Here is a 20,165-nt window from a genome sequence, read left to right on the forward strand (position 1 = left end):
TTGTGTGTATTGCTCTGTATATAATTTTGTAATATTTTGCAGAGAAGGATATACTTATTTTTACTATTCAGGAATTGCTGTCATGTTCTGTTGAAGTGGCCTTAATAGACAAATTCATGAAACTGACAATAGAGTAGGAGTAGGGCTATCAAATTTACTTAAAACTGATTTTTTGCTGCATGAAATGTATGCAAATGTTTAATAATATGTCATCTTCTTAGTGGCATTACAGCATGAAATACTACAATCACAACATTTTGAGCCCTGATGCATTAAAATGCTTATATGTGCGATTGTTTCAATTAAACCTATTTTATTTTATTTATCTACCTTTCATGTGCTGTTCAATATTTATTGGCTGTGAAGATTGTTAGGCAGGTAGGTGGCTTACCACCAGGAGTCTGTACTCTAGTTCATTATCCACATCTGTGGGCTGTGAGGAGGTTGCTTTGCTATGATTCTTCGTGCCCTGTTTTTATTTTCATTCATGGGTGAGAGTGTCACAACTTCTGTGGTCAACTAAATATGTGAAATCTTTCTTTAAATAAAACCCCAGACTATTAGTCCAGTTTTACCATCTGTAACTGAAATTGGACCAGTTGAATTCCACAGTGAGTTCAATTGTACAAACGCCAGTGCATTCTGTAGACTAATTGATCATGAATGTCTATTCTTAACATAGATTTCATTCCCTCCCTTGAATGTTTTTATTCTGTCACTTTTGTAGCCAGCAATTGGCATAACTAACTGCTTTTATTTGGGTTCTTATCCCAGTTATACATTACTCAGTGGGATTTATGATTCTAATCTGTAGTTTTTCCTGAGGCATGCTATTTTTTTTTTACTCCATCCACTGTGATCACAGTTCAAAATCAAAACCGCTTTCATGTATTCCCGCATCCCTGAGTTAAAAGATTTGGAGCAGCAGCTCTTCTCCATCATTTGTCAAATGAAAATGAGTTAATTTCTTTAAATATCTCTTACCTTTATGGAATTCGAAATCCTAATCTTAAAGCTTCCAGTGCATTTTTGCAAGTGTAATGTTTAGAATTGTCTATGGTGTATTAAATGTGAGTTTTGTTCACTTACTTAAGTAACATGAAGTGCTTTGACATACAATCAGGCAAATGTGAGCTACAAATGATTGCATGACTACCTTGTCTGTTGAAAGATTCATATTGACTGAATACTTTCAATGGTCAATAATCACAGGCATCACCTTTTTCCAATTAACCTCATTTTATTGGCTCTGGAGCATGCCACTTAGTTAGGCTTTCTTCATCACCCTTCAACTCAAAACATTTTTGCATTGAAAATTGCTGGATGTGTGATCCGATAATGGGGTTTCTGGGACTTTGATGACGGGGCAAAGCATATATCTCAGCCAATGAAATGTCAAAAATAATTTATATGGCATTTATGATGTACTAAAACACAAGGCTGAGAAGAACATTTTCTGAGGTAAATTAGTTCGATCAGGTATGAAAAAAGCTGAACAATAGCAAAAAATAATTAAAATAAGACAGGACTAGAAGAAATGTGGAAGTAAGAAAATAACTTATTAAAATCTACAAAAATAATTTCAGACTTGTCATTTTCTGGGCCAGTGAGTTGTGTTATGAGTCCTGTCAATATCAGGAAAAGGTCCTTTATGATATTAACTATGAGTCATTGTTCTTTATCATGACTACAACAATTTCTTGAAACCTGTGAATTGTTAAAGGGAAGATGATATGTTGGCTAAATTAATAATGAAGCAATGCAAATCATTCAGCAGTTATTGGTGAGTGCAAATGTATGGGGCACCTATAGGAGTTGCACAGGAGTGAGATATATCAGCTGGTTGAGTGGTGTTGCAACAACAACCTTGCACTCGATGTCAGTAGGATGAAGGAATTGATTGTGAATTTCAGGAAGGGGAAACTGGGGGAACACACACCAATCCTCATTGAGGGATCAGCAGTGGAAAGTGTGAGCAGTTTCCTGGATGTCAATATTTCTGAAGATCACGGCCCACACATACAAAAAAAAAGAAGGTATGACAGTGGATATACTTCATTAGAAGTTTGTGGAGACCTGGTATGTCACCAAAGACTCTTGCAAATTTCTAAAGATATACCGTGGAGAGCATTCTGACTGAATGAATCACTTTCTATTAAAGAGGGGCCATAGCACAGAATTGTAAAAAAGCTGCAGAAAGTTGTAAACTCTGTAGTTCCATCATGGGCTCCAGCTTTCCCAGCATCCAGGACATCTTCAAAAGGCAATGCCTCAAAAAGGGCCCATCCATCATTCAGGACCCCCATCACCCAGGTCATGCCCTCTTCTCATTACTACCATCAAGAAGGAGGTACAGGAGCCTGAAGGCACACACTCAACATTTCAGGAACAGCTCCTTTCCCCCCTCCATCAGATTTCTGAATGGACAATGAACCCATGAACACTACCTCACAAAATGCTGAAGGAATGCAACAGGTCAGGCAGCACCCATGGAAATGAATAAACGGTTGATATTTTGGGACAAGACCCTTCAACAGGATTTCTAGCATCTGTAGAATCTTTTGTGTTTATGTATGTTACCTCACTGTTTCTGTTTTGCTTTCTTTTTGCAATTCTTATTTAATTATATATATGTGTGCACGTATGTGTGTGTGTGTGTGCATAAAATTAAAAAAACTATAAATTACAATGAGAAATATATATATTTATTGTATGGAATGTACTGCTGCTGCAAAACAACAGATTTCACAACATATGCCAGTGACATTAAACCAGCAGATTGCTGGACGATGTGTACAGGAAGAGTCGATGGAAACATGAAACTCTCATTGATTTTCCCAGAAAATTCTGATCTTATATATGGATTCTGAAATGTTTAAGTCTGTTTCCCAGTGAATTGATTTAATTGCTACTGTTGATGTGAAGCTTACATAGACCATGATGATCATTCACCCTCTTCCTCCCTATCACCAAAAAACACCTATTCAAAAAATCATCAAGGAAGTGCAGAAAATCCCATTCTGGGAGTTGGTCCAGTTCCTGAAGTCCAAGCAACAAGTACCCAGGAATTTATTTTGAATGAGAGATATCTTCTACAGTATTCTCCGACCCTCTATGAATAGATATATTGATATTGATCAGGATCTTGTCCGGAATATTTGCTGTGAATTCAGTCACTGAAGGTTGGGTACTTAACTCACTTGTAAAAATACTATTCCAATCACCTGATCTAGTCCTAGCTTTTGTGATTTACAATCATATGCCCGCAAACTGTTTCCTTGTGAAGCCACCATCTAATAGACACTAGAAGACACTAGAATACTACAGCACAGTACAGGCCCTTCGGCCCTCGATGTTGTGCCAACCTAATCAAATCTATGTGAACCATAGAACATTATAGCACAGAAACAGGCCTTTTGGTTTGATTGTGTTCCTTTTGTTATTTTAAAGTCCATAGTTTTTCAGAATAAAAGTATAGTTCCAGAAGTTTATTCTGGGTAACTAAGAATCTTCAAAATATTGGTCCTCCCCCTGAATCTTTCTCAGACCTCCATTATTACCTGATACATTATGGGGTCAATACCTCAAGACACTTTTTGTCAAATGAGGCCTAATCAAGGTCTTGTATGAAGACTGTACAATATTGTGTTTTATATTCATTCCCCCTTGCACATAGAGAAAAATAGCACAGGAACAGGTCCCTCTGTCCATGAACTTCTGCTGAACTAATTAAATTAGTAATCAAACAACCAACTAAATGAATCCTTTCTGCTTACATAATGTCCATATCTTTCCATTTCCTTCACATTCATGTGCCTAGGTGCTTCTCGAATACCTCTATCATATCTGTCTCAACCACCACTCTTAGTGGCACATTCCAAGCACTCATCACTCACTGTGTCAAAAAGGACTTCCCCTGCACATCTTTCAACCTGCCCTCAGAGTTTGGAGTTCAATTTTGCTGCCATTCTATAAGGAGTCTGTATACATCTTCCCCGTGGAATGCGTGGGACTTCCCCACGGGCACCTGTTTCCTCCCACAATCCAAAGGTATACCAGGTCATTGGTCATTGTAAGTTGTCCCATGATTAGACCATAAGACAAAGGAGCAGAATTAAGCCATTCAGCCCATCGTGTGTACTCCCCCATTCCATCATGGCTGATCCCAGATCCCACTCAACCCCATACACCTGCCATCTTGCCACATCTTTTGATGCCCTGACCAGCAGGAAACAATCAAATTCTACCTTAAATATATACGTGGACATGGTGTCCACTGCAGTCTGTGGCAGAACATTCCACAGATTCACTACTCTCTGGCTAAAAGAATTCCTCCTTACCTCTGTTCTAAAAGGTTGCTCCTCAATTTTGAGGCTATGCCCTCTACTTCTGGACACCCCCACCATATGAAACATCCTCTCCACATTCACCTTATCTAGTCCTCTCAATATTCAGTAGATTTCAATGAGAAACCCCCCACCCCCGCATTCTTCTGACTACAGGAAACATCCTCTCCACATCCACCTTATCTAGTCCTTTCAGCATTCAATAGATTTCAATGAGACCTACCCCCCACTGCCAAATGCTCCTCATATGTTAACCCTTCATTCCCGGAATCATCCTAGTGAACCTCCTCTGGACTCTCTCCAATGACAACACATCCTTTCTGAGATGTAGGGCCCAAAACTGTTGACAATACTCCAAATGCAGCCTGAATAGTGTTTATAAAGCCTTTGCATTATCTCTTTGCTTTTATGTTCTACTCCCCTTGAAATAAATGCCAGCATTGCATTTGCCTTCTTCACCACAAATTCAAACTGTAAGTGAACCTTCTGGGAGTCTCGCACGAGGACTCCTAAGTCCCTCTGCACCTCTGATGTTTGAAGCTTCTCCCCATTTAGATAATAGTCTGCACCATTGTTCCTTTTACCAAAATACACTAACATACATTTCCCAACACTGTATTTCATCTGCCACTTTTTTGCCCATTCTTCCAATTTGCCTAAGTCCTGCTGCAATCGCATTGCTTCCTCAGCACTACCTACCCCTCCACTTACCTTCCTATCATTCACAAAGCCATCAATTCCATTATTGAAATGATTGACAAACATTGAAAAGTAGTGGTCCCAATACTGACCCCTGAGGAACACCACTAGTCACTGGGGGCCAACCAGAAAAGAGCCCCTGCATCCTGCCTGTCAGCCATTCCTCTATCCATGCCAGTGTCTTTCCTGTGAGGCCATAGGATTTTATCTTGTTAAGTAGCCTCATGTGTGACACCTTATCAAATGTGTTTTGAAAATTCAAGTAAGTGACATCCACTGCCTCTCCTTTGTCCACCCTGCTTGTTACTTCCTCTAAGAACTCTTAACAGATTTGTCAGGCAAGATTTCCCTTTACAGCAACCATGCTGACTTTGACTTATTTTATCATTAGTCTCCAAGTACCTTGAAACTTCACCCTTAGTAATAGATTCCAATGCTTTCCCAGCAACTGAGGCTAACTGACCTATAATTTCCTTTCTTTTGAGTTCCTCCTTTCTTAAAGAGTGGAGTGACATTTGCAATTTTCCAGTCCTCCAGGACCATGCCAGGAACAAGCAATTCTTGAAAGATCATGACCAATGCATCCGTTATCTTTTCAGCAACCTCCCTCTGGACTCTGTAATGTTGTCCATCTGCCCCAGTTGACTTATCCATTTAAGACCTTTCAGTTTGCCTCATACTTTTTCCTTCAAAATAGCAATGGCACTCACTCCTGCTCCCTGACACTCAGACCTCTGAAACACTGCTCGTATCTTCCACAGTGAAGACTGTTGCAAAGTATCCATTAAGTTAATCTGCCGTTTCTTTGTCCCCCTTTACTAACTCACCAGCATCATTTTCCAGTGGTCCAATATCAACACTCACCTTCCTTTTACTTTTTATGTAACTGAAAAAAAATTAAGTAGTCTGCTTTATATTGTTGGCTAATTTGCTCTCTTATTTCATCTTTTCCCTTCTTGTAGCTTTTTTTAATTGCCTTTTGTTGGATTTTAAAAGCTTCCCAATCACTCACTTTTGCTACCTTATATGCCCTTTCCTTGGCTTTTATGCAGTCCTTAACTCCCTTGTCAGCCATGGTTGCCTGGCCCTGCCATTTTAGAACAACTTCTTCTGAGGAACATATCTATCCTGAGTCTTGTGAACTATTCCCGGAGCACCTCTGCTCTGCCGTCATCTCCACCAGTATCCTCCTCCAATCCACCTGGCCAAGCTCCTCTCTCATGCCTCTATAATTCCCTTTATTCCATTCCAATACTGATAACATTATGACTTGTGCTTCTCCCTCTCAAATTGCGGTATGAATTCAATCATATTATGACCACTGCCTCTTAAGGGTTCCTTTACATTAAGCTCCCTAGTAAGATCTGGATTATTATACAACACCCTGTCTAAAATTGCCTTTCCCTTAGTAGGCTCAAGCACAAGCTTCTCTAAAAATTAGTCATCTTGTAGGCTATCAACAAATTCCTTCTCCTGCGATCTGACACCAACTTGATGTTCCCAATCCCTTGCATATTGAAGTCCCCCATTAGAATTGTGACATTATTCTTATTATATGCCTTTTCCAGCTCCCATTGCAATCTCAACCCCACATATTGGCTACTATTTGGAGGCCTATATATGATTCCCATAATGGTTTTTTAACTCCACCCCCAAAGATTCAATGTTTTCTGACTCTATATCACCTCTTTCTAAAGATGTAATTCCATCTTTTACCATCAGAGCCACACCACTACCTTTGCCTTCCTGCCAGTCCTTTCAATACAAAGTATATCCCTTGATGTTAAGCTCCCAACTATGACCTTCTTTCATCCATGACTCAGTGATGCCCACAACTTCATACTGACCGATCCCTAATTGCACCATGAGTATATCCACCTTATTCTGAATGCTACGTGTATTTAAATACAGCACCTTCAGTCCTGCATTGTATGCACATTCAATCCCAAGCTTACTACCCTTGAGGTTCTGCTTCTCAGCTTCCTTCCTAACTCCCAGTATTCTGTTTTCAGGACCTCCTCCCTTTTTCTACCTATGTCATTGGTATCAATATGTACCATGACTTCTGGCTACTCGCCCTTCCTTTTCAGGATGTTGTGGATATGTTCAGAAATATCGCAGACCCTGGCACCTGGGAGGCAAACTGCCATCCGTGTTTCTTTTTTTGCATCCACAGAATCACCTCTCTGCCCCCCCGACTATAGAGTCCCCTACTTTCTGCCATTCTCTTCAGTTCCCTACCCTTCTGAGCCACAGGGCCAGTTTCAGTGCCAGAGGCATGGCCACTGTTGCTTCCCCCAGGTAGGTTGTACCCCACAACAGTACTCAAAATGGAGTACTTATTGTTGAGAGGGATAGCCACAAGGGTGCTCTCCACTATCTAAAATCTCCCTTACCTCTCCAGATAGTCACTCATTTATCTGTCTTCTGTAGCCTCGGGGTGCTTACTTCCCTCTACCTCCTGTCTCTCACTGCTTCACTTTCCCTAACAAGGCAAAGGTCATCGAGCTGCAGCTCCAGTTCCCTAACTCGGTCTCTAAACAGCTGCATTTCAATGCACCTGGTGCAGATGTGGCCATCAGGGAGGCTGGTACTTCCCTGAAAATTCCACATCTGACACCCAGAACAGAACACTTGCCCTGTAGACATACCTCTATTCTCTCGAGTTAAATTAGAAATCAGGAATTATTTTATTTATTTTAATTTATTTTATTTAAATCTATTTTCTAATTATGATTTATAATTAAAAAATTTTATTATATTTACATGGATTTGTACTTCAGGGAGCACGAAGCACAGAATCAAATATCGTTCTGATGATTGTACGCTCTAGTATCAATTGTTTGGCGACAATAAAGTAAAGTAAACTTACCCACTTACCATGCCTCCGCCTGTTCTCTCCGAAGCCTAGTTGAGCCACAGCCTTACCACTTTGCCAGACGATACTCTTCCTTTGTGGAGACTGGTTTTTAAAGCTCTTTGCCTCACTTGCGCAAGAACACTTCCACTGCGTCTGTGCAGTGCTCCAATTAAAGCCTCCTGTTGATAAAAACTTGCTGCTTTTCAACTCTCCTTGCCTGTCTTGCGTGGGAATGTTTCCACTGCATCTGCGCAGTACTCCAATCAAAGGTTAGGGTTTATCAGGGTTGTGGGATTGCTGGAGCTGTGTGGCCCACAAGGCCAAAAGGGCCTTATTCTCGCTGTATTGCTAAGCAAATAAAATACAAATCCTAGAAGTATAGGTGATGTAGCAAAAACAGCATATATTGTCCATATCTGCTTGCCTTCAAATTTTGGAGGTCTACCGTCTTGGCATTGGGATAGAATTGTGGGAATTTTGGCCCAACACTGATGAAAAGACGGCATTCTGTATTCAGTCAGAATGTGTGACTTGGAACGCAACTTTAGAGGTGATAGGATTGCCCACAATCACACTATTCTGATTCCTTCACTTTGGTCGAGTTTACAGGGCCAGGAGATAACTATCTTAGGCTTCCAGTTTAGTCTCTGATACACTGTAACCAGAAATGTTAATAATGGGGATGATTGTACCATTGATGAAAGTCAATGTGAGATGTCCGGAGTTTTTCTTGGAGTTCTGCAATAGTTAAACTTGATGACATGGCACATGAATGTAGCAGCTGTGAAGGTGAAGTGAGTTCAAATTGGACAAGTTCTGAAGACGGAAGAGGAAGAAACTTCTGCATTCAGTTTGTGTATGTAGTGCTTGGTTCAGATCTGGCTGAGGAGAGTTATAATGGCAGCAGAGCTGAGGGAGCTAATTTAATTGATTCAATGGTAATGGGAGGGGCATAATGCAAGGCTGGAGTCACTTTACACTCAGTGGTCACTTTATTTTGTACACCTATGCACTACTTGTTATTGCAAATATCTAATAAACCAATCATGTGGCAGCAACTCAATACACAACAGCATGCAGACATGGTGAATAGGTTCACTTGTTATTCAGACTAAAGTCAGAATGGGGAAGAGATATGATCTTAGTGACTGTTGACGGCAGATGGCGTGGTTTTAATATCACAGAAACTGCTGATTTGCTGGGATTTTCATGCACAACAGCTTCTAGAGTTTACAGAGAATGGTGTGGAAAAACAAAAAAAAAGCACCCAGTAAGTGGCAATGTTTTGGGTAAAAATTTGTTCCTAAAGAGAGAGGTCATTAGGAGAATGACCAGACTTGTTCAGGTTGAGAAGAAGACTACAGAAACTCAAATGACTTCACATTGCAAAGGAGTTGTGCAGAAGAGCATCTGTGAATGCGTGACACATTGAACCATGAAGTGGATCGGCCACAACAGCAGAAGACCAGAAGCATCCACTCACTGGCCACTTTACTAAGTCCAGAGATACTTAATAAAGTGACCAATGAGTCTATAAAGCAACAGGAAACTTTGGCTTATTAAAGACTTAAAACTAAGCCCTGCTTGTAGATAATGTTTATGGCTTAATTGGAGGACATACTATTAAAGGCCTCCAGGCATGAGATGATCCATGGGACAGTGGCTCCAATTAATAGATTATGGCAAGGAAAATAGACCATAAAATTATATAGAAAGCTCCTTAGAGGTTGTGATTTCAAGCCATGGTTGCGATTTGTTGGCAATTTATGGATCTGATCAGAATAGTCTGTTTCTTATAAGCATATTGGGATTTTGATTGGAGGGATTTAGTTGGAAAATTGCCTTATAAAGCTACCAACTACATCTTAAAGGTGCCAGCCAGTGGTGTAGTGGCATCCACACCAGAGTTTGAGGCGAGTGTTCCTGGGTTCAGATCTGGCCAGCTCCATGCATGCTTTCCATCCGTGCTGGATTGAGCGTTGAGCTAGCAACTTGGCAAGGTTGTCCTCTGATGCACCACAAGCTGTGGAAAGGAACAACGTCTTAAAGGTGGAAAGAATGAGTTCAGAATTAGGACAGTAGTTTGAAAAGGTAAAGCAATCAAACATAGGATTTTTAAGAGAGCAGTTGCTGATTCTGATTTCAGTGCAAATGATACCGGATGGTAGAAATACTGAACTGCTGAATCTGTGATAGGTTATTTGTTTGTGTTTATGGAGTGTGCAGGATGCTGTTCTGCTTTTGTGCAACGTCTGTTCTGCACAGTTTGACTCCTGCTAGCATGTTGCGGTCATTCCCTTTGCAACTGAACCAACGTATCTAAAGGGTGACAGAAGCACTTTGTTTTCTGTAGGCTGCATGTTATCCTCTTATCCCCACTGTTTTAGCATAGCATATAACCAGCTGGAGAACTACAAGAAGGCTGATAATGCAAGTTATTTTCTTTTGCCTCATCTTAATCTTGTTACACAAATGATTGTGAAGGGATTCATGAATTTTAATTTTGCACTCTGCATTAGCTGTGCATGTCATGCTCCCCACTTGCCCTCTACAGGAAATGGCAATCCCAGCCTTATACTTTTGGGGGGAGAGAATTGATTATGATCATGGTAGTTATGCAAGAAGAATGGACTTACCAACCACCCACGAAGATGATTAGCACTGATCAGGAGGAAAAGCTTTGCCTCTTAAACTTATCACCTCCATGTCAATATAACATATTTTGTCCTTTGTTATACAGAGGTTTCAATAGCACATTCACAATATACTGGCCAAATAAAATTACTGTGCTAGTCTTGAGGTTTCTGTTCAACGATGTATTTGTCTGAACAACTATTCTTTATACCATTCTCCTATTTTTAATCAGGTTTAGTATCACCAGCAGATGTGAGATTTGTGAACTTTACAGCAGCAGTACAATGAAACATGATAAATAAAATAGAAAAACTGAATTACAGTAAATGTATACAGTTATATGTCTATTAAATAGTTAAGTTAAAATAAGTAGTGAAAAAAAAACAAATAAAAACTTAGTGAGGTAGTTGTCATGAGTTCAAAGTCCATTCAGAAATCGGATGGCAGAGGGGAAGAAGCTGTTCCTGAATTGCCGAGTGTGTGCCTTCAGGCTTCTGTACCTCCTTCTCAATGGTAATAATAAGAAGAGGGCATGTCCTGGGTAGTGGAGGTCTTTAATGACGGATGCTGCTTCCTGAGGCACTGCGCCTTGAAGATATCTTGAATACTATGGAAGCTAGTACCCATGATGGAGCTAATTTAACATTTCTGCAATTTACTTTATCTTGTGCAGTAGCAACCCCACCCGTAAAGGAGCCAATCAGAATATTCCCCATGGTACATTTGTAGAAGTTTTCGAGTGCTTAAGTTGACAAACTAAATTTCCTCAAACTCCTAATGAAATATAGCTGTTGTCTTGCTTTCTTTCTAGCTGCATCGACCCTGTTACATCCAGGTTCGATCCTCAGAGACATTGACACATGGGAACTTGAAATTGCTCACTCTCTGCACTTCTGATCCAATCCTATCAGAACAAATCCTATGACGATTGGTTAGTTTTCCCTTGTCTTACCCTTTCTGGAGTCCATGATCAGCTCTTTGGTCTTGCTGATGTTGAGTGCAAGGTTGTTGCTGTGACACCACCCGGCCAATTGGTATACCTCTCTCCTGTGTTGGTGCGTGGGCAAGTGGTTAAGGCGTTTGTCTAGTGATCTGAAGGTCGCTAGTTCGAGCCTTGGCTGAGGCTGCGTGTGTGTCCTTGAGCAAGGCATTTAACCACACATTGCTCTGTGACGACACTGGTCCTAATGCCCTTCCCTTGGACAACATTGGTGGCATTGAGAGGGGAGAATTGCAGCTTGGGCAACTGCCAGTCTTCTGTTAAAAAAAAACCTTGCCCAGGCTTGCAATTTCCAAGGTGCAAATCCATGGTCTATACACTACACACTACACGACATACCTCTCTCCCATAAACCCTTTCATCTGAAATTCTGCCTACCATGGTTGTATCATCACCAAACTTATAGATGGCATTTGAGCCATGCCTAGCCACACAGTCCTAGGTGTATAAAGGGTCCACTTTCCTGTGGTGTGCCAGTGTTGATTGTCAATGAGGTGGAGATGTTATTTCCAATCCACACAGATTGTGGTCTTCCAGTTAGGAAGTCAAGGATCCAGTTGCAGAAGGGGGCACAGAGGTCTAGGTTCTGTAGCTTTACGATCAGGACTGTAGGAATGATGGTGTTAAATGCTGAGCTATAGTCAATAAACAGCATCCTGACATATGTATTTGCATTGTCCAGGTGATTCAAAGCTATGTAGTAAGCCATTGAGATTGTGTCTGCTGTAGACCTATTGTGACGAGAGGCAAATTGCAGGTCCTTCCTGAGACAGCTGTTGGTTCCAACCTCTCAAAGCATTTCATCACTGTCGATGTGAGTGCTACTGGACGATTCTTGTTAAGGCAGCTCATGCTGGTATAATTGTTGCCCTTTTGAAGCAGGTGGGAACTACTGATCATAGCAATGAGAGATTGAAGATGTCTTTGAATGCCCTCGCCAGTTGGTTGGCACAGGTTTTCACAGCCCTACCAGGTACTCCATTGAGCCTTACCACCTTGCAAGGGTTCATCCTTCTGAAAGACAGCTTCTGAGACGGAGATCACAGGGTCACTGGATGCTGCAGGGATCCTCATAGCTGTGGTTTTATTCTCCCTTTCAAAGTGAGCACAAAAGGCCTTGAGCTCATCTGGTAGTGAAGCATCATTGCCATTCACGATGTTGGGTTTTGTTTTGTAGGAACTAATGGCCTGCAAATCCTGCCAAAATTGACGTGCATCCGATGTCACCCCCACCTCACTCGGGATTGTTTCTTGGCTCTTAAAATAGCCCTCCACAAATCCTACCTGGTTTCCTGCATCACTAGACCTAAATGCCACAGGTCTAGCCCTCAGCAGGCTACAAACCTCCTGATTCATCCATGGCTTTTGTCTTGGATGAACCAGGAGGCACACACTCATTCGTGCAGGTTTTAATGAATTTGGTGACCACTCTGGCATGCTCATCCAGACCCAAAGATGACTCCCTGAATACAGTCTAATCCACTGATTCAAGGCAGTCCTGTAGGCACTCCTGTGCTTCCCTTGTCCAATCCTTCTTGGTCCTCACTACTGGTGCTGCAGTCTTCAGTCTCTGCCTGTACTCAGAGAGTAGAAGTACAGCCACGTGATCAGACTTTCCAAAGTGTGGGCATGGGGTAGAATGGTAGGCCTTCTTGATCTTACTGTAACAGTGGTCCAGTGCGTTGTTTCCTCTGGTACTACAAGCGATTTTTTGATCATTATTTAGTAACTTTTTCAAACCAGCCTGGTTAAAATCCCCAAAGTGATGGGGAGAGCATCAGGATGTGGTGTTTCATGCCCGCTGCTTGCATCACTCAGTTCGTCTAGAGCAGGGGTCGGCAACGTTTACCACTAAAAGAGCCAATATGGACCCATTTCCCACAGAAAAGAAAACACTGGGAGCCACAAAATGAAATAACACTGCATACAACGGGTTTTTTTTTGCCTTTATGCTATGTATAAACAAACTATAATGTGTTGCATTTTTGAAATTGATGAACTCCTGCAGAGAAAACGAAATTACATTTCTGCATGCAACAAAAACATTTTGAACTCCGAAAAAAAGACGTTGGGTTGAAGGTTACTACATAGGTAGCCTACCTTGGATCGAAGAATTAAAAGAAAGCGCGCACTGGCGGGTGTCAGGCATTGGCAGTTGTGATGTATATTAATAGCGATAAAAAACACGTTGTAGCGGTGTAGTGCTACACTCAGCGCTAAAATAAAGACTGCAGTCAAAGGTAACTTTATTCAAACTAAACAGCCTTGCTTTAAAGCCTCCCTCAACCCGTCCCCGTGGGCGCGGATGCTCCAAAAGACACGTACTCACAAACCCCCGTAGGCTATCTCCCTTAGCCGGAACGGTGGCTAATTGTGAGCCGGTTCGGATGTGCCAGGAAACGGTGTCTCCGCAAAGTTTTCATATTGTACAAGATCACCATAATCTTCAAATTTCGAATTACATTTCAAAAGCTAACAAACCACGGGGAGCCGCATCACAGAGATCAAAGAGCCGCATGTGGCTCTGGAGCCGCAGGTTGCCGACCTCTGGTCTAGAGCCTGTTTGACATTAGCCTGAGGTGGAATGTACACCGCTATTCGTTTCCCTATTTTCCATGCCCCCCCCCCCACTTCTCTCCCTTACATTCTTCACATTCAGGTTTGGATTGGAAAGTTGTTACTTTCTGGTAATGGTGGTATGTTCTCCATGTATGAACCCAAGCACTGTCAATCTTGTCAAATCACTGTCAAACATGGTAACCAACATAGGCAATTCTGAGAATCTTCCCAGGTCAAGTCTTTTGATAAGGAACCAGGCCCTCTCTTCCCCCCACCCATGCCCCCCCCAAGGAAGGGGTGGGTGTCCTTTGTTTACATTTCATAATGGTTCATCAAAGTGGTAACAAGATTATATCCCTAGGTACCTCTTTGTCCAGTGGGCTGATAGTTAAAGCTGAATGGATATCCTGCCGTATTTGTAAGTAGGATTTTAGTATCAAAACTATCTGGGTGCTCATGACTCAGTGTGATCATGTTTACAGGGCCCCTTTGATTTCTTCAGTGCAAGGACTATAAATTGAAAATATTTTACTTTAGATTGGTAATTGTTTTACCATTCCATTCTAGAGAAAGAATACAGGATTTGCTGATAGTTTTCTTCCCAGTTCAGCTCTTTTGTTAACCACTAGGAGATCCAGCAGTACGGCCCTCTTGCTGCTTTCTGGCATATGCTGGGTAGACATTCTAGATTAGCCAGCCTGTTGCCAAAGTAACATTTATAACTTATCAACTGAAGGACTTGAATTTTCTTTGAGTTCCTTCCCCACCCTCTACAATTCTGTCCTGAAAACATCAATTATACAGTTCCACAAGCATCTGGCTACCCTCCAGCAACTCATTGAACGGTCATTCTTTGTTAGAAAGACAAAAGTCTGCCTTTACTTATCCCACCTGGGGGCATCAGAATTGCAGCCAATTTTACTCTCGTTCAATTTTCACTCTTCAAGCAGATATTACTGGTTGGCATTCTGGAGCAGGAGGCCTGGCTGCTTTACTTTTCACCTCCCCTTCTCCCTGCTCACTCTGCTTATTCCATTCTTAATCTTGGGTGGGTGGGGGTGGGGGGGGAGGTGAGAACGTGATTGTGAGAGACCTAGAGGAGTGTCTGCTGCTTCTCTGGGATCATTTATGTCAGAGCATGTTGTGGCTCAAACTTGGAGCCTAACTACAGTTCAGTTCTACACAGGGAGTATTCTGAGTGTAAAACGAGGACACAAATCACATCTGAGTAGATGATGATAAGGTACAGCGAGAATAAGAAACGCTGGTTTGAAATTCAATTTGGTATATATTTCATGGAACCAGAGTAGCATTACCGTGAACCTTGCCAACTGATTGCAGTATTTTCAAATCAAATGATGTTCCCTTCGTGATTTACGCTACCTTTGCCATTAGTTCTGCTGTCATTTTAGGTCTGTAGATTAATTTCCAATTTTCTCAGTAGCTGGACCAGGACTTCGCCTTGAACTTCATTCCCTTGAATTTGACATTTCAGCCTGTTCCAATAAATAGCAAAAGAGTAAATTAAAGCAAATCTGGGAAGAAAGACAACAAAATGTCGGTAAAGGAAATTCAGAATTCAAAGACAAGTGGGGGAAACAAGTGGAATAGAAAATACAACAGACTTAGAGTTGACACAATACATTTGGACAAAGAGAATGGTGACATAAAGAAGATATGAAATAGAATCACAAATAGGCCATTTGGCCCTTTGTGCCAGTGCACTCTTTTATTAAGACTATGCCACCTGCCCATAAGATCACTGTTTAATAGGTTATTTTACTTGAACACTATGCTCCTGCACTAATCCCAAATTCCTTTATCAGTCTCTGCCTTGAATATACTGAGTGACTGATCCTGCAGAGCACTCTTGGGTAGAGAGTTCCAAAGATACACTTTTCAGGGTTGTTAATCATGGGCATTAGCCTCCTCAGCATCGAGGAGACCTTTAAAAGGCGATGCCTCAAAAAGATGGCATCCATGATTAAGGATCCCAACCATCTAGAACATGAACTCCTCTCTCATCATAGAGGAGGTCCAGGAGCCTGAAGATACAAATTCAACAATCTAGGAACAGCTTCTTTCCCTCCGCCATCAGGCTTCCAAATGGACAATGAACCCATGAACTCCACCTCATTATTTTTGTTCTTTTTTTGCACTACTTATTTTTTTTAACTAATTTCTTATTAGAATGTATTGCAAATTATAGTGTTTTTGCATATGCACTGTACTGCTGTAGCGAAATAACAAATTTCGTGACATGTTTCAGTGATAGTAAAGCTGATTCTGGTTCTTCCCTCTGGGAAAGGATTGATTTAGCTTTAATAGATTTAAGGAAAAGATGGAGGCAAGAAGACAGCAGAAAAGTATTCAGTGGAGTTTAGTATTAAATGTTTGTGCATATATTGAAGTTTGAGAAATATTGAGAATATACTTTAAAGTGTCATTAGCCTAGTGTCTGAAGTCTTTCATTATAATGTATGTGTATAAATGTTTTTGTTTTTGCTTTCTTAGATGAAAAATGAGAAAACTGAGAGATATGATGAGAACCTCCACTATCCTGTGCTCATCACTCTAACTAAGCAGGGAACAGCGATCTATCCTCACCCAAGCTGACCGTGAATGGACTGATGATTTCTTTCGTTCTTCTAGAGGTCACTCATTAGTACAAAAGCACAGTTCACTATTGTTTTCTCCTATTAGGGATTATAGAAAGAATAGATTGTTTTTTGTTGAAGAGTATGTGAGATTCCACCAGTGTAAACTAACCCCACAATATCAGCAGAATTTGTAACGTTCCACATTTCCCCCAATTAAAGCAGTTTGCCTCAGTGAAGGTGCTTGTAGACATGGAATTGTTTTTCTCTCTGATTGCTTTGCTGTTCAAAATGCAAAGTCTTTTATTTTTAAGATTTCTTTTCCTAAAGACATTTTCTTATCTAAAGAATATTATACTCATTTATTTTTCAATAAAGTTTGTTTTTAAAAGTAATCTTAATTATTAATAGGATTCTGAAAACTTTTTTTTCACTCTTTTGGCATAACGCTTGTTTGAAGCAGATGTTTAAAGCCGAGGTGCTTACTGGTTAGTTTAACTATCAGTGTAAACTTGAGTACGTAACAAGGCTTGTCCAGCCTTCTGCCCCTCCCTTCCAATTATGCATGATTCGCCTCAATGCATTGTGTAAAGATGTAGGAGTGTGCTGAGTGGTTTTTCTCTGTTGAGGTGCAAGGAATCCTGGAGTTCCTTACCCTTTTTTAAGAGAATGAACCATTTGCAATATTTGGTTCTATCAACTCACTGTGGTAATGTTTTTTTAAATCTATGCTTTGGGATTATTATTGTTAAGACTCGATTTGATGAAATTCCCAAAGTGATACTTAAATATTTCCATATTACAAATCTCAGGAAAAACTCTGCTGCTACACACATTCACATTGAAAGTGGCACCAAATATCTTAATACCGGTGAAGAATGCCTTGATAGTTATTTCTTATATCCAAATGCTGTTTTGATTCTATCTTTTGAATGAAGTTAAAACTTAGAGATGTGCACAATTACATTTTTTTTTGCTTTTGCATTCCTGTTTTGTGCTTTTCATTGCACTTTCTTTGTCTTTCTCCTTTCCCATTGTTAAGCAGGAGCTGAAAGAAGGGCTTAGCAGTTAATACTGGGATCTAGTTGTAGTGGTATATACAGTAGCAGAATTCAAGAAGCTGAGCAAATGATGGAGGCTTAGTGTTGCAAACTGAGAAGGAAAATTGTTTTTAATTAGCACCTTGGTAAGAACTGCTGATTATTAGCGATTGGTTTTGTGAAGAGCTTTCAGCTGAGTAATTTGTGCAGCCATTACAACAGTTTTGTCAGAGCTCCTCTCCTGTTGTTAAACACAAACAGCAGATGATAACGGCCCAAGATGAGTTTTTCAAGTAACAATTTACATTACTGAAGAAGTATCAACTGTAGTGAGGTGCAGCTCCTAAAGAGCTAGAAAGGTGTTTAAAGCTGCAAGGAAAAAAATGGTTAATTGTCAAGATGACTTTTAAAAAAGATTTTGCAAAAATTTCCATTACAGTTATAATTTATCTATATGCAAGGAAGAGTGTATACATATAAACTTATATGTATACTGTAAACTTATCATTTGGCCATATGGGGTTTGCCCTGATCCAGCCAAGCAAAGCAGCAATCAGTGCCTCCGACTGATAAAGTTTTTTTAACATTATTCCAGGTCCAAAGCAAATTAAGTGAGCATAGAAACCTCAAAGTAAATCTTGCACTGTACTGATGTGAATGAAACACTGTGCATCCCATGCAGTACAAACCGTCAACTCAACTTTGTGGCAATGGTCCCAGTATAAAATTTGGTGGGTGGGGTGGGCTAGATAAATATCTGAAATTCAATGTGGTTTCGGAAAGTGGGGACCTTCAGTGATGGATGTCATTAAGTGCTTTCATCATAATAAACTTTAAACTGTTGGCTTTATGAATTGCAGGGCAGTTTTGCTTTTGCTCAGAAAGGGATTGCCGTGTCTTAAGTGTGACAAACCCTATTAGGAATTGAGGCTGTGCTTCAAGCATACTTGGCTTTTCCACTCCCGGTATGATTGTTGCCTATTAGTCAGCATCTGGGAAGATTTTCCTCTGGCAGTCTTAGTTCAAGAGCTTTCTAGGCTTTGACCTGGTTTTTTCAAAGCATTCTCTGAGGAATTTTCTAAGAAGTGAATGCCAGAGGATTTGTGGCCTCTTTTTATTAATTCCATTTCAATTTTCTAACCTAGTTATATATAAAAATAAGACTTCTAATGTTTCTTGATAATTATTTGTTCACTGTTCCTTTTGATGCATTCCTAAAATGAATGATTGTGAAAATAAGAGTAAAATGTTGAAGGGTTTTGATTTTTGGGGATGGAATTGTTAAGCTGAACTTTCCATAGATCTAATGTAAAATGCCATTGTCTAGTGAAATGAGCAAGTGTTGTTAATTTCATATTCGTATACTATCAATCCAATAAATGTATATAAAATATTTAACAGGGAAATGTGGAACAGGCAATTGATTCTATTCATGAAGAAAACCTAAAAGCCGCAATCACAATTGACTTATCAAGGTCTTCTCTGTAACTGGAATCTATTCTACATTCCAGTATCTCACTGATAATAAACATGTAAAGTTAATTAAATTTGTATTATCTTTGTCTTTGTTGTAATGCTATTTTACTTATATTCTCAACCACGATGATACATTCTGCACTATCGACCTTGCTCTTTCACCTTGGTTTCTATTTTTAAAAAAATAAAATGAGTGTTGGAAGGTGCTTTGTACTGCCCATTTAGTCATGTGCAATGCATCTCTCCAGAAGCAAATGTCTGGTACCTTGAAAATCCCATTAGAAGAGCTGAAGAATTTAATCTACAAACTATCCTTGGCCACTCTCCTGTGTGTTTGACAGTACAGAATCATTGAATTAAGATGAAGCTTTATACTGCGATGCCATAGAAAAAGGAGTCATTTTTAAAATATTCACTTTTGCTGCTATATGACTTGTTTGCTTGGCAATTTACATCCACACAGCAGGCCATACATTCAGTGTTTACATTGAAAGTGCAGTATTTTGGTAGTTTACCATCATGCTAGTTATGTGAAAATATTCTCATTCATGCATACAATTGTGTTGTGAGATTGACAGCCCGAATTAGATTATTACCATCCTTGGTGCTGAATGCTGTACTAAGGGAAAAATATCAAGAATTACAATAAGTGCTAGATTTCTTCATAATCTGTTTTTATTTCAATTTAATATTACTGTAATTGGGAAATGCATTTATGCAGACTGGTGAAGCTTTGTAGGAATAAGTATTTACAAAATTTGTGTTCACAAAAACCTAGTACTGTATTCCACATCTAAAATGAACCTTGTGAGATTATTTTGCACCATTGCAGGAAATCATTTGGGTCATTAAACCTGTGCCAGCTCTCTGAAAAACTTTCCCACAGTCACATTCCTTGCTTGTTATTCATATTCTTCCTTTTTTTTCCAATTTTCATTTTCAAATATTTACCTT

At 40.1% G+C, this 20,165-nt stretch overlaps 1 protein-coding gene across 3 annotated transcripts in view; it reads left to right on the forward strand.

Moving 5' to 3' along the window:
* camkmt (calmodulin-lysine N-methyltransferase) overlaps positions 1-19,300 on the forward strand; it is a 325,277-nt gene extending 305,977 nt beyond the window's left edge. The window contains exon 12 of one of the 3 annotated variants that reach the window (XM_059985734.1): positions 16,613-19,300. In XM_059985734.1, coding sequence (XP_059841717.1) covers positions 16,613-16,616 — 4 coding nt within the window. In that variant the 3' untranslated portion in view covers positions 16,617-19,300. Of the gene's footprint in view, positions 1-14,459; positions 14,506-16,612 lie in introns of those variants that run through there. The other 2 variants (XM_059985735.1, XM_059985733.1) reach the window with 2 other exon arrangements.
* Positions 19,301-20,165: the final 865 nt, after the last annotated feature.

The sequence above is a fragment of the Hypanus sabinus genome, chromosome 12 (genome assembly GCF_030144855.1).
Source record: "Hypanus sabinus isolate sHypSab1 chromosome 12, sHypSab1.hap1, whole genome shotgun sequence".
In the NCBI taxonomy this organism is placed as follows: domain Eukaryota; kingdom Metazoa; phylum Chordata; class Chondrichthyes; order Myliobatiformes; family Dasyatidae; genus Hypanus; species Hypanus sabinus.